At 33.7% G+C, this 14506-nt stretch overlaps 1 protein-coding gene across 1 annotated transcript in view; it reads right to left on the reverse strand.

Annotated features, from left to right (window-relative positions):
- Positions 1-335: 335 nt before the first annotated feature.
- The window catches only part of cnbd1 (cyclic nucleotide binding domain containing 1), a 40283-nt gene continuing 26112 nt past the window's right edge, over positions 336-14506 (reverse strand). Inside the window, exons 8-13 of the mRNA XM_026201486.1 lie at positions 14336-14468; positions 6830-6936; positions 6562-6712; positions 6299-6366; positions 5566-5625; positions 336-449 (exon numbers count right to left, since the gene is read on the reverse strand). Of these exons, the coding sequence (XP_026057271.1) occupies positions 336-449; positions 5566-5625; positions 6299-6366; positions 6562-6712; positions 6830-6936; positions 14336-14468 (633 nt within the window). The remainder of the gene's footprint in view (positions 450-5565; positions 5626-6298; positions 6367-6561; positions 6713-6829; positions 6937-14335; positions 14469-14506) is intronic.

Raw genomic sequence — 14506 nt, forward strand, 5'->3', positions numbered from 1 at the left:
CCCCTAAACCTAACCCTATCCTATGTAGTTACCTTGTATTACCAGAATTTTCTTAGATAAGTACACTTTAAGTACACTATGAGTACATGTAAGTACACGTACTGTAAAATAAAGTGCAACCGAAATTTCTCACTTAAATATGCTTGCACCTACAGTAGTTTCTTTTCACATTTCTTGTGATGTTTATTCCAAAGACATTTGCAAATATATTTGGAATTATGCAAATCTGAAAATTCACTTTTCAGCGTTTTGCTCTCATGAGGTGGCAGAACTAGCCTGTGCAACCCCTAATATAACTGCATTTGTATTTGTGCGTGTGTTTATCTGTCAAAAGTTCATATGCACTTCTTGGATTTCCCAGTTACTCCTCTTGGTCCTCTGTTAAAATCCCATTTGCCTCTTCCTGGGTGAACGCCATTATAAAACAGAGCATCAGAAAGTATCTTCCTCTGAGGGAGAGAAAAAAAAAAAAAGAGTATGTATTTTATCAGCATCATGATTCTATAGCTTATGAATTGTACTGTTACGAAGGTTTGTCCGTTTTAATCCCTTTGATAAGACAAGAGTAAAGTTTGTGCATCAAGGCTTTCTCAATCATACCGGTAGCATTTTATTTTACAGTGCTGTTCCCCATTTGCATACTATGTACTTATTATAGTAATTACAATAACTATGTAGTAACTAGGTACTAACCCTGAACCTACCCCTAAACCTAACCCTACCCCATGTAGTTACCTTGTATTACCAGAAATTTCTTAGACAAATACACTGTAAGTACACTATAAGTACATGTTATACACGTACTGTAAAATAAAGTGCAACCATCATACCTACGATGATTAGAAGCACTTTTAATGAATGATATTCAGGTGGAACAATGTCTAATCAACTTTAAAAAGAGATTTAATTCAAACATTTTGGACCTACAAAATTGGTGTCAACTAGTTCAACAAGCTAAAGAAATCAATTGTGAACTACAGCATAATAGCAAATGACAGCCTCCATGAATGGTTACAGTACAGAAAACACTATTAAAGGGGTCATAATGATCAAATCTGCCTTGATCTTTTGGCATATAAGAGGTCTTTGTACCATTAAGACATCCCGCAAGTTTTGAAGTTAAAACATCCTCCTTTACAAACAAAGCATGTATTAAATTATTTAAAGCAAACCTCAAGGAAGAGATATATATATATATAAATTAATATGTCATGACCCCTTTAAACAACGTTTGTAAAATTTCTGCCTATTCAAAAGTAACATATGCAAATTTTCTCAAAGCCCAACTGATAAACATCTGAAATACACATTTGTACTTGTGGATATCAAGTTGTCATGCCTAAAACAAAATTTCTTGTATCTTTTAAAAATCTGACCCCGCTTTTTCGCAATCACATGCAATAATTTCATATTCATATCAAGTGAGTATTTCATCCTCAAAAAGCACTCATTATATCAATCTTGTGCATTGTGAATGTCACTTGGTTTTAGTATGAATTAGAAAAGCAAAACGATATTATCTTAATAATACTGAAAGTTACATAAAGCCAGTCAATCAGAATGCAACTGATTTCAATCAGCACTGCAGATTTAGTATCCAATATGTATAGGATGATCTATAAACGCTGTCCCACTGACTCTAAGGTGTGTTTTAGGCCCTTATTGCTTTTCTGATCATTTTACGGTGCCATTTCCTCCCATTATTCTCTTTTCCATATTGTTATTTCAGCAATAAAGTCTGAATGAAGTCCAACAACAGGAGTGTTTCTATTTTCCATCAGTATAATTTGCACAGTGCCATGTGTTTAGTATCAAGCCCATAAGTCATTTTAAAAACCTTCCGTCTGACACCCCTAAATACATGACACAGATTACAGAGATTTACAGTGTCTGCTTGAAGACAAATGAGTCCGTCCAGAGAGAGACTGTTTACAAGCCGCCGGTGTTTATACATATTTTTTACATTATCTGACTATAATAGTATTGTTTGCTTTATGCTACATGGCCAAAAAAGGTTAAACAAAAACATGCACATATTACACAGATGGTAAACACACACTGACCTCGCCCTAAGGAGTCTGCATGATTTATGTTCTCTATTCATTAATATATGTCCTTTGTTTTCCTACACCTCATGTTTGAGTTCATTCATATTTATAAACCGACTCCAGAGGTACTTTGTGAACATAATCCAATAAAGGAGAAAATTAAAAAACTTTGTGAATACAGTCTGAGGTCTTGCTCTAGCAATAGCTCATCTGAAATTTTAAATCTATTGTTTACTCACCCTCATGTTCCTTATGTATAATATATTTAAATTAAATAAACTGCTGCTAAACATGCTGTTTTAGTGTAGGTTTGATTCCATTAATGCCAAACTACATTTCTTCTCACAGAACCAAATGCAATGCATTTTAATTATATTTATTTACTGTATATAGGAGGGGCTTTAATTCAAAATTACTTAAATCAACAAACAAATTTTGTTTACACTACTGTTCAAATGTTTTTTGTAAGTTTAAAAAAGAAAAAGTTAATACTTTTATTCAGCATGGATGCATTAAATTTGACAAAAGTGATATTTACAATGTTTACAAAAGGTTTCTATTATGTAAAAAAAAAAAAAAAAAAAATCTGCTCAACTCTCTTTTCGTAAAAAAAAAAAAAAATCCTACAAACATTTATCACGGTTTCCAGAAAAAAAAAATATTAAGTAGCACAACTTTTCATATTAATACTATTAAAATATAATTAATGTTAAAATAAAATAGAAAAATATTAAATATATTAATAACAGAAATATTGTAAGCTTTGGTGGGAATAAAACACTTTAAAAATCACACAAAAAAAAAAAACGTACAAGCGTCAGACTTTTTAATAGTATTATATATTTTTGGGTTTTATACTGATTGTGAGTGAGAATGAAATTTGAGCACTACATCAAAACTCTAATAATATATATAATATAATAACTGAAAAAAAATCAATTTTTTAAATTTTTCCTCACACAAACTGCACAAAAAACTTATTTTATGGTGCTTTTTCGACAGTTTTGTGTTTAGAATTCTGAATTCTGAACAATTTTTTGGTTATCAGTCCAGTAATATTGGGAATAAGTATAATCAAATTCACATTACTGAAGACTTGTACCCCTTTACACTGTAATCAGATTGCTTTGGCTGCTTTTGTGCCACATACATTTTAATTAATTCAAATATAATCTAAATCGTTATATAATACACTGTATTTAAAAATCAAGAAAACTAAATGGTAAATCTCACTCTTAATAGCTTATCTGTCAGATTAACCATTAAACTGAATAATCACTGGCTGCCAAAGAGCAGCCACTATTTACATTAACCTATTTTTCCAGCCTGGTACCCTTGATGGAAGCAAACTACACTGGGAACAGATGATACAAGCTCCAAATCACATCGCGTTTGAAAAATGTGTAATAAAGGATGTGTTTCTGTTGGCCTAGTATATGCTGTTCGTTGTGTGCAATGATGAGAGAATGAGAAACAGGTGTGAATGCGCAAGGGGCGAAGAGTGGGGTGAGGTCACATGACTCCAGAGAGTTTAGAAAGCCTGGATCTCATACAAAATCAGTGGAGTATGTACAGTACCATATGGAAGATACGAAGAATGGCTGCATCCTAAATCACATCCCATCGGTCCAGAAACATGAGATTAGGATTAGTGTGTGCCAAATCATTGAGAAATATGAAAATTGGTAGGCTACCTGGATGAGATTTTGTTGTGGTGTGAATCCTTTTTGGGCTAATATTGCCCACAAACCCTTGCATTACACCTTCCCTTACTTTGTTTTCTACCAAGGTCAAAACTGCTGATACTGATGCAAAAAAACAAACAAAAAAAAACACTATAACGACTATAATTACCCATTATGTCCATTATGTTATAGTCAAACATATTTAAATTAATAGACTGTTTGACATTAATAAGAATTGTTAAAAAATATATTATACATAAATAAATACTAATTAATATATATATATATATATATATATATATATATATATATATATATATATATATAATTTATTTTTATTACTTTATTTATTATTTAACACTATTATACTATGGAGGACCAAATTACTCTAAATATTTAAACACATAAATAAATGAATATATAAATATTTTTTATTTTATATTTATGTATGTTTATGGAAATTTGTATATTACATTTACATATAATTATATATACACATGTATACACTTGAAAAAAAAAATATTGCTATAAAAAATAAAAAATAAAAATAAATCACAGAAAATGATTTAAAAGTTACAAACCAGACTAACTGGCCTATGCCAACCATCCAAACTCTAATAGTACTTCAGGTACACAGTGTGTGAATTAGGATGCAGTCCGGCTCTCATGCAGAACCAGTCAAGGAGCATTTTCCATATAGGATATAAAAGTAGTGACATTCTAGAGAGAAAAGAAGACACATTATTCTGTTACACTGCAGCCTGTCAAGCACATAACCAGAACTACAAAGCTACACCTGAACGAGAGCTCCCGATGGCACAGTTACATACTGGGAGCGATACAGGCACATCTGAAAAACATTTATAGCGAGCACTTCTGAGGATCACAGGGAAATGTTTACACACACACACCAGTCTCTTCTTTTTATTAGCGCTGGGAGCTCCATACGGGACCACACACACTTAAGATCTGCTTGCCAGAGAGGAATATTTGAGTGTCACCATTAACGATATACAGTTTTTCATTTATTGTACAGCGGAAATTACTGTTTATATAATAAATAACCACTTTGTAAAGCCTATTTTGGGGTAATCTGATGAATTAAATACTTTACAGCTGACAGGTACTTCATCTACAGTAATTTAATCACTTTCTATTTTGTAATTGTAACTGTACAGATGCAAACCAAAAAATACAATTATTAATAACAATGAATGACAGGTCTGGCATTAGTGCAAAAACGTAATACTCGCAACTACGAATACAAACTACTATGTAAAATGGATCGTTTTTGTTTGAAATGTATTACTGTAACATCTCAGTATCATGTTATGCGACTTTTTACGTCTCTTGTCTTACTGAGTTTTTGTTCTCGTACAGTACATGTGTTGTTGATGCTGTCGTGTGTAAATAAAGAGGTCCAGCTCATTTTTGCTGTGTGTAAATGCCTACTAAGGTATAATGAAACCAAAACTCTACCATAAAATGTCCAGAGGATAAAGCTGGTCTGGAAAGCGTTTTTACCAAAGAAAACTGGAGCATTCTGTAACATATCAGAGCATGTGGGTGCTATCATGCTTGGCAAACTAGCATGTGAACACAGAGTCTGGAGTCGAGGTTGAACGGGTGTCTGGGAGTAAGAACAGTTTATGCATCTCATGAACTCACTGCTTGATTTCAGTATTTTTTTTTTTTTTGAGAGTGTTCCAGAAGGGTTTGGCACTATAATTCACTCTGCTGGTCATTCTCCACGGACAACACACACCCAGAAGGAGGACACACATCGTATTATGGGTTAAAGGGTCAGAAAGAAAGAAGAATGAGAGAACAACCTTCTCATGTTCCCATTTCTTCATCCTCTCCTGTGTCAGGAACTCCTTCAAGACTTCCTCCTGCACAAAGAAAAACAGACATGTGAAACAAAAGCAGCAAACAGTCCTCAAGGTGAAACAACCTTATATCTGCAACTTGCATTTTATGGACCACGGCTGGAAGAACATTTCATTTCCCAGAATGCTCTAACACTGCAGTCTATTTTTAATGAGTCCATTGTGTTGCTGTGTTGGACTTACAAAATTACTCCATTGCGTGACTATGTTCAATTCCTTTTAGGAATATTAAAAGAACCACTATTATTATTTTGGCTAGACAGAATTTTTTTTAAATCTAAATACAGCTATTTTTCCTAAGAATTGAATTCTATTAAAAATTAAATATATTATACGTGAAATATTATTCATAATTAAATATTTTCATACTTTTTTATATTATTTAATCAACATTATTGTATCATTATTTAATTATCTATTACAATATAACAAATATCACTAACAATACCACTAATAAAATAGTTATTACTATTATTATTTCCAATATCTAGACATCTAGACATATCTAAAACAGTAACATCAGCTGTTAACTGACATGGTACTAATATAGTGCATCCCTAAATTATTATTATTTATTTTTTTTAGTTGATAATGATAATTATCAATTAGTATTATTATTATTATGTATTTTTTAATTCTTTGCACAACCCTGCTCTTAAAGATCCTTTCATGTTACCTCACTGAGCTTTCCACACACTGGTCGTGCAGTCTGCAGTATAAGAGAAGTGGTCACTGAGTCCAGTCCTGTGCATGGGTTTAAAACAAAAAATCTCATTCAGATACAAAGCAGAATACAAACAAATGCTTCAAATGAGCTGGACACTCAGTGTGCATTACTGAGTTCATGTAAGGTCTGTCTAAAGCTATTACCTCTTGAGGTGTAATGTCATGGCGATCCTGCTCTGTGCAGGTAGTAAGCAGTAAAGTGTAGCGACTGACCTTTAAGGCATGCTGGTTGAATGATTCCACCATGAACTTCAGTGGCAGTGATAACAGTACAAGGGGACGGCTGGTTCAGTAGGATGCTGACCTCTCCAAATGACTGTTTTGGACCCAGCGTACCAACCTTCACGAATCTGATCCTGCAGCCCTGCAATTCACAAACACTAACCACTATCTACACAACCACTGCTGACAAAAAGGGCAGTAAATTAAGAATATGCATGCTCTGACATTTGTTTCTAAGTATGATTGCTTGTCCTGATACCTTCTTGTCAACAGGTCTTATCAATGACCCCACATCCTGGAGGATGTGACATTCTCCACCTCCAATGAAGGCCACAAACGGACAGATCTTTCCCTCCTTCACCAGCACTGTTAATACAGATTTAAGAACGGGCTTAGTCAGTAAATAAATGAAATTCCCATTTAAACTGCAACCAGCAAATCATTTCAACAAATATATTACATACAGTACACTGCAGTTACAAAGTTTGGGGTTGTTAAAATTCGCAAAAATGATTTTGAACTAAGAGAAGAAAATAATTGTAAATATTATTAAAATTGTTTTTTTTTGTTTTTTTTTTTAATTTTATTTAATTTTTTTCAGGATTCTTTGGTAAACAGAAAGTTGGAATACAAATATAATTTAATATATTAATTTCTTAAATAAAACTTACTGACCCCCAAACTTTTAAACAACACTGTAGATGTGAAAAAAAAAATAGGTTTGTATTATATTGTATTATAATAAATGTGATCTTCCAACTCGATGAATTAACCAAAACCAAAATTAAACTAATATTTTAATATATTTTTCTTAATTACCAGACTGAACCTCCAAAACAACATTTCATAGAAAATTGTTATTGGTGATAACTGGATCCTATTTGCTGAATTAAACATACAATGTAATCAAAATAATAAAGAAATGTTTTACACATTTTCTTGCCAATCAGTACACTAGCATTTCATTCTAATCTCTGTTTATATAAATCAGTGTTTCAATTGTTTGTCGCTCATTGCATCTGGTGCCACACAAAAGCAAGGCATTCCCTGTCATAATTAATGAATCTGAATGTAGACCAGAAGTGACCCAAACAGGAGAGAATGAGAGAAAAAAAGTGGACTGTTTACGACAAAAGTATTCTATGTTTTGGCAGCAGCTCTCCCCAAAAGCGGTGGATTATTCTTTATTGTGACAAACCTGAGGTTGGTTTGTGGAGGTGAGGATTAAATTGATTTACAGTGAGCCTTTAACATCAGGGGGAAACACTGTATATCAGCCTTGACAGGTAAATCCCATCTCTGTGAAACAGCGAGCGGGACAAGCAGAGTCCATTTGTCTGGCCAGTGACAGAAGCCAGGCCTCCGCTTCAGAAGCGTTAGAGGCAGGAGGAAGCCAGTTTTAATCTCATCTCTCTCCCTCTTTTCAGAGCAAAACTGTCGTTACTATATTATTCGCCCGTTACGCATGTCTTCGCAAGCCATTAAAAAGCAAATGTTTGGATCACTTGGGAAATCACAGCAGGCTCTGGTACACGTCGTTTGTCTTCTAAGATGAACACGCCGCAGTCACGCCTCCTCCCGCAGGGCATTAACATCCAGAGTTCTGCATTTCTGTGCTGCACAACACAATTAGCAGGAAGATTTGACTCTTTCGTAGCGATACTCTTTCAACGGTAGATCTGCTTTAGCAATATTACTTGAAAAATCTCATTGTGATTAGAACCAAACTACAGAGCTTATTAAAAATAATGGAAAGTATAGTTTAATGGACTGTGAGAAATATTCATTGTGGTATATATTCTCAGTTCACGCTCAATGGCCTATGCATTTTCTATGCAAGTCCATTTCAGTCACTAATTGTATCCCTTAAACTTTGGATAGGGTTTCTGCAGGTTTAATGACTGTAAATGTAGTACCTTTCAAGTGGTTCTTAAGACTAAGTAAAAAAAATAAAAATAAAAATAAAAAAGTAATAAATAGAATGTAACACAATATGTCAATATGTTCTCTAAATGTAAATGTCTTATATAAGCTAAAGCTTCAAAGTTTGATATGGAAGGATTTTCTGGACTATTTTCAAATTGAATTGCAAATTGTGTTTTCCTTTGCGTTTTCAAAATGCGGACGCATAAATTGTAACATAATCCAAATGCAATTGCAAATCTTGCATTTCCGTTTGCCTTTTTTTGGCTTTCGTGAACACACAGTGAGAGCCAAATTTCAAATGAAAAAGCAAAGTCCATTTGCAAAGCATTTCTCATGTCTTACGAACTATGAGCCTTTCATATTTAAATAGCAATATTAATTACCACATTTGCTTTTTCACTCTCTCTGCACTGCATATGTACACTGCCAAAACTCAAATGGAATCGCAATTCCTTTTGCATTTGAATTTATATATATATATATATATATATATATATATATATATATATATATTACACTTTTTAAGATCTTTTCAAGACTTGCAGAAACCCAGGATTTTTTTTCCTGTGAAATAATTTCTGCATGCATTATAATGGCTTGAATATAACTCTACACTTTTATCTCATTCAGTGTATGCGGAATATGCAAATTAGTCCCACCTCCCATCAATCACACCAGCTTGGACCTGCTCCACTTTCACATGCTTAACAGAAACACTTCACAACGACAAGTGCCAATATCGGTTTACTTCAGCCATATATGTCAGAACCAGAAACTGAATCTGAAGAAGAAGAGAAAGAACAAATAATACAGGGTTGACTACAAGTTCATGTATGAGAATGGTAATGCAAAATTGCAAGGTCTTGAGATATGTATGTTTTTATGCTTTTTTTAACTAAGAATTCATGTGTGAGATGAAGCAAAAGATGGAGGAGAGAAGCACAATGGTCAAAGATGTCCACCTAGAAAGTTTACGTACAAAAACTGATTCCAAAAAAGTGGAAAGAAAAAAAAATATTGTGTGTGACTGAGCCCTAAAAGGATATGGAAAACTTATACATACACTACCATCCAAAATGTATATATATATTATACAAACTACCATTCAAAACTCATAAATGCACTGAAGACTTGACTAATGGCTGCTGAAAATTCAGTTTTGCATAACACAAATAAATTAAATTTTAAAATATATTCAAATAGTAAACCGTTATTTTAAATAGTTTTATTATAGCAGATATGTATGGCAGAAGATCTCTGTCAAAGAAAGAAATTAATTTGTGTTCTGTGCGGTTAAATGTTACCATAAACATTGACGCCCTTTTCTTTCTGGCTGGGTGGGCCAAACAGTAACAGATCAGTAAACATCTGCTCAGATAATCAAAAACAGTCATGCTGGACTGGATATTTGGACTGCAAGTCCAGCCATGGAACATGATAGAAAATAAGATGGCTAGAAAAACCTGGACCAGACTGGATTCATAGCCTAGGGGTGGCAGTCCAGGCCAGAGTGAATGAGAACAGGACAGCTGTGGTCGCGGGGTGACGCAGGGCAGTGCTGGAGACAACAGGCTTTTGTTTGGCATAATCCCGCTGGAGAACCGAAGATATTCGAGTTTACAGCTCATGTCTCTGGAGGGGCAAACTGAGACATCTTGAGTAGCCCACAGACTGGTGAACTAATGGAGCAGGGACATCACTTCTGATCTTCAGTGACATGTTTGGAGAAACAGAAAAAGACTAGAGAAGGAGGGAAAATCACAACTGAGAGCTTTCTTACAGTTAGCCAAAATCAGATGATGCAACTGTAATTAGTGTGGAGAGCAATCAATAAACATCTGTTCACACCGTACCCATCATGCCCAGTCAATGTTCTTCTCTCTGGATCATTGTACTTTATATTTTATTCACTTGCTTCTCGAAAAATGTGGAAATATCTTTAAAACGAGACATTTTTACTACAGAAAACAAAATGGAGTAAGATGACAATTCTGAACAATATAATAAATATTATATATTGTTTTTACATAAATGTATCATGCAGCAACGCATGCATCATTAAGGAAAAAATGAAGTATTAATTTCATCGTAAAAAAAATAATGTAATACTTTTATTAAGCAAAGATGCATTAAATTAATCAAAAGAGACAGTAAAGGCATCTGTAATGTTACAAAAGGTTTCTATTTCAAATAAATGCCGTTTCTATTCATCAAAGAATCTTGAAAAATGTATTGTGGTTTCCAGAAAAATATCAAGCAGAAAAAGGATCATGTGACACTGAAGACTGGAGTAATGATGCTTAAAAATTAATCTTTGCCCTACAGGAATCAATTACCATAAAAAATATATATATTAAAAGTGAAACCGTTATTTTAAGTTGTAATATTTTTTTTATATTACAGTTTTTAAATGCATCGGTGAGTAATGGAAAGGAGAGTGTTAATGGTTTGAAGTTTACAGCTACGGACAGCCGAAGGGAAGTGCAGTGGTTTCTGGATCAAGGCTGTTGGGTTATGCATCACGGTCAGGAGGAAGTTCAAATGAGGACAGTGGCTTTGGTGAGGCAGGGCGGTCACGGGTTGTTAGGCGGTCAAGTTTGGTCTGCAAGGAGTCATACAAAGGGAAAAGCCATTAGGGTTTTCCTCCTCTTACTAATCTCTGAACTGGGACTGGGGCTAGCACTTAGTTTATCATATTCACACGAGTTATCATCATTCTCACACCTGTTAGTCGTGTTCACATGTTGTGCTGCTATCCAAGGTGCTGAAACAGTGTGCAACGTAAGCACAGAGGGCACGACTTTACAATACACCATTACCTTTGAACACACACACGTTGAGTTTCAATGTTTTATGGGGGAAAGTCCATGAGCGTAAAGTTTTTATACCGTACAAACACTATTTTCTATCAGCTTATACTAACCCTGTCCATAACATAAAACTTTGTTATTTTTGATTTTCAAAAAAGATCATTCTGTATGATTTATAAGCTTGGGGGCCCAAAAAGGTCCTCACAAGGTCAAAATTCACTGGTTTTAATATACTTGTGGGGACATTTGGTCCCCATGATGTAGGAAATACCAGGACTACACACACAAAATCACACAAGATTCTACAAACAGTGCCTCCATTGAGTTTTAAACATACCTTCATTAGTAAAATAAACAAAAAAATCCTAAAACATAAAATATTACTAAAGAATGGCTCATACCACACAAGTGCATGTAGTATAATGACAAAAAATTTTTATTTTAGGGCTATTAATTTAATAGAATTTTGTATGTTTGATTACAAATATATTTAAAAAAATGATATTAATAATACTATTCTACAAAATGTAAAACAAATATAAAATTATTAATATTAATATAAAAATATAACAGATTACAACAAGTTTTCTGTTTTAAAATTTGTAAAAAAAAAAAACAAATTGTAAACTTGGCATGAGACAACAAGGAAGAATGAGGCATAAAGCAACAGCCAAAAAAGTTAATTTATTGAATTCTAGAGCCACTTTTTAAAGCCTGTCAATTAATTACTCATCTGCCACAACAGTGCAATTGAATTCTATTATTTTAGACTTTTCTCAGCGAATACTGACGTGCCATTATTCAGAGTTATTTCATTTAATGAATCAGTGTGTATTTATTTAAGATTAATCTGTGATCTTATGCCAACTGACAATGTTGATGACGGCTGTTGGAGGAAATACAGCGTTTCCTGATGAAGTTGGTTCAAGAATAGCCACCCCTCTGCCATCTGAAATGATCAGGGCTCTCACTCATCCATCAGCTGTCGGCTGCACACTCAGATAAGAGCCAATCAATCTCCTCTCCCACACACCTGTCTTTCTCTCTAATCACATCTCGTTCCATAGGTCTCTCTCTCCCCGTCTCGCTGATAAAGAGCAGCTATGATACGAGAGCCAAACCCTCAGCTGAGCCGCCGGATAAACGGTCAGTCTCGTACATACACTCGGGTTTCATTCTGCAAAGAACAAAACCCCAGCGCCGTCACATTGGGTCTCGTTTACTAATAGATGTGCACGTTATCAAAATGCATATAGACTAGTGTCTGTGAACATTAGGCCACAAAAATACCACTGAAATATAAATCCTGCATGTTCTGCGTGTCCCTGTGTGTGAATGAATGGCACAGACACAGTTTTGTTTACTGCACATAAAGCGCGTGTGACGTTCACTGTGTTTTCATCATCTGCAGTCTTATTAGCACACTAACATAATCTCTAGAACTGCTCAGAAAGTCTCTCCATGAGCATTTACCACTTATTTTGAGAAAAATTACTGTCATATCATATACAGTACAAACAGAAACCTAAAGATTTTCACAGAAATCAGTCAAAATAAAATGTTGGCTTAACTTGAAGAAGCTGTGACAGGAATACATTACTTAATGTAATGATACTACTATTATTAAAATTATTAGTAAAACATTATTTTACAGGAAATATTAACCAAACACTTTTAACCAAACAAGTTTTAAGTATTTCTTTAACAAAGAATTCAAAATAAATATATAAATAAATACACAAATTAATTTTTTATGTTATCTAATTAATTTTAATCAATTAATTAGAGATGCTTTTGATTATTAAAATGTAATTAAATAATTAAAATGGAATCCAGAAACCACAATTTTATAAAAAATATTACATTACATATATTTTATGGGTGTCTATTTAACACAACATATAAAACATTTGATATTTTATATCTATATATATATATATATATATATATATATATATATATATCTATATATATATCTATATCTATATCTATATCTATCTATATATATATATATATATATATATATATATATATATATATATATATATATATATATATATATATATATATATATATATATATATATATATATATATAAATTAATAAATATATTATTTATGTACGTTCATTTGAAATATATAAGAGTCAGGCAATAAATCATTTGAAGTGTCAGATTTTCCAATGTGTTGTTTCAGATTGACATACTGTATCAAAACTTTTAACATTTCAGTGAACTTATTTATGAACCATTTTTGTATTTAATTGTTTGCACGTGTTCGGAGATCTGGTCTAGCATGGATTGATCTCACTTAAAAGTGTCTTTAAAAAAAACAGACTGACTTAAAAGCCAAAGCCTTTCATTAAAGAGGAAGATACGAATGGATACGTATAATTGAAGGGAGGATGGAGATAATGGGATATAGCCACGGAAGAGTAGAGATTCCAGCAACTAAATAAAGAGTTCAGTCATGATAGCTGATCTCCGCCCAATATCTCAGAGCAACCACAGCACACCATATGCCCCGCTGTCAGCTCCAGGACAGGAAGTGAGATTGAACAGGCTAAAAGGGTAGTCGCACTAGACTTACTGTTCAATTCAGTTCCATTCATGTCCATAAAAAAAGACAACTTCCTGCGAACTAAAGCTCAGCATTAGTGAAATCAAACTCAATTAGAGCAATAGTCGCTGGACACGCCTGCAATGACACACACATAAACATATGCACCTAAATGAATATCTAGGCTTCAATATTTCCCAAATGAGGTGTAAAAGCAGCCTTCCTGGTAATTAAAGTCAGCTGTGTGGGTAATGGAGCAGCTTGTATTTTACTCTAATCATATTCGAGTGCTCTGCACCCATAAACACATTTATTTAGGGGCAAACGTGTTGAGTGTCGCACTAAGTGAGGAAAACCATTATGCCGTCCAGGTGCTAAGCATCAGTCAATGGAACAAAACTAAACTAAAGTGCGTGAGATGCTGCCATAATTCATTGTGACAACACATATTCAATCAAGACACCCATTTACCTTGATTAGCAGGGAATGTTTTTAGCTGCATGCCGTCGACCAGGTGGTTGATGGAAAGCTTTGGCCAGTGAAGGTACAGCTGGCAACCCTGGATCAAAGACACTTTAACTTCATGGTCCTGTGCCAGGATGTCCTGCAGATAACAATAGAGGACATTGTCTGTACTATACT

The sequence above is a fragment of the Carassius auratus genome, chromosome 24 (genome assembly GCF_003368295.1).
Source record: "Carassius auratus strain Wakin chromosome 24, ASM336829v1, whole genome shotgun sequence".
Classification (NCBI taxonomy): Eukaryota; Metazoa; Chordata; class Actinopteri; order Cypriniformes; family Cyprinidae; genus Carassius; species Carassius auratus.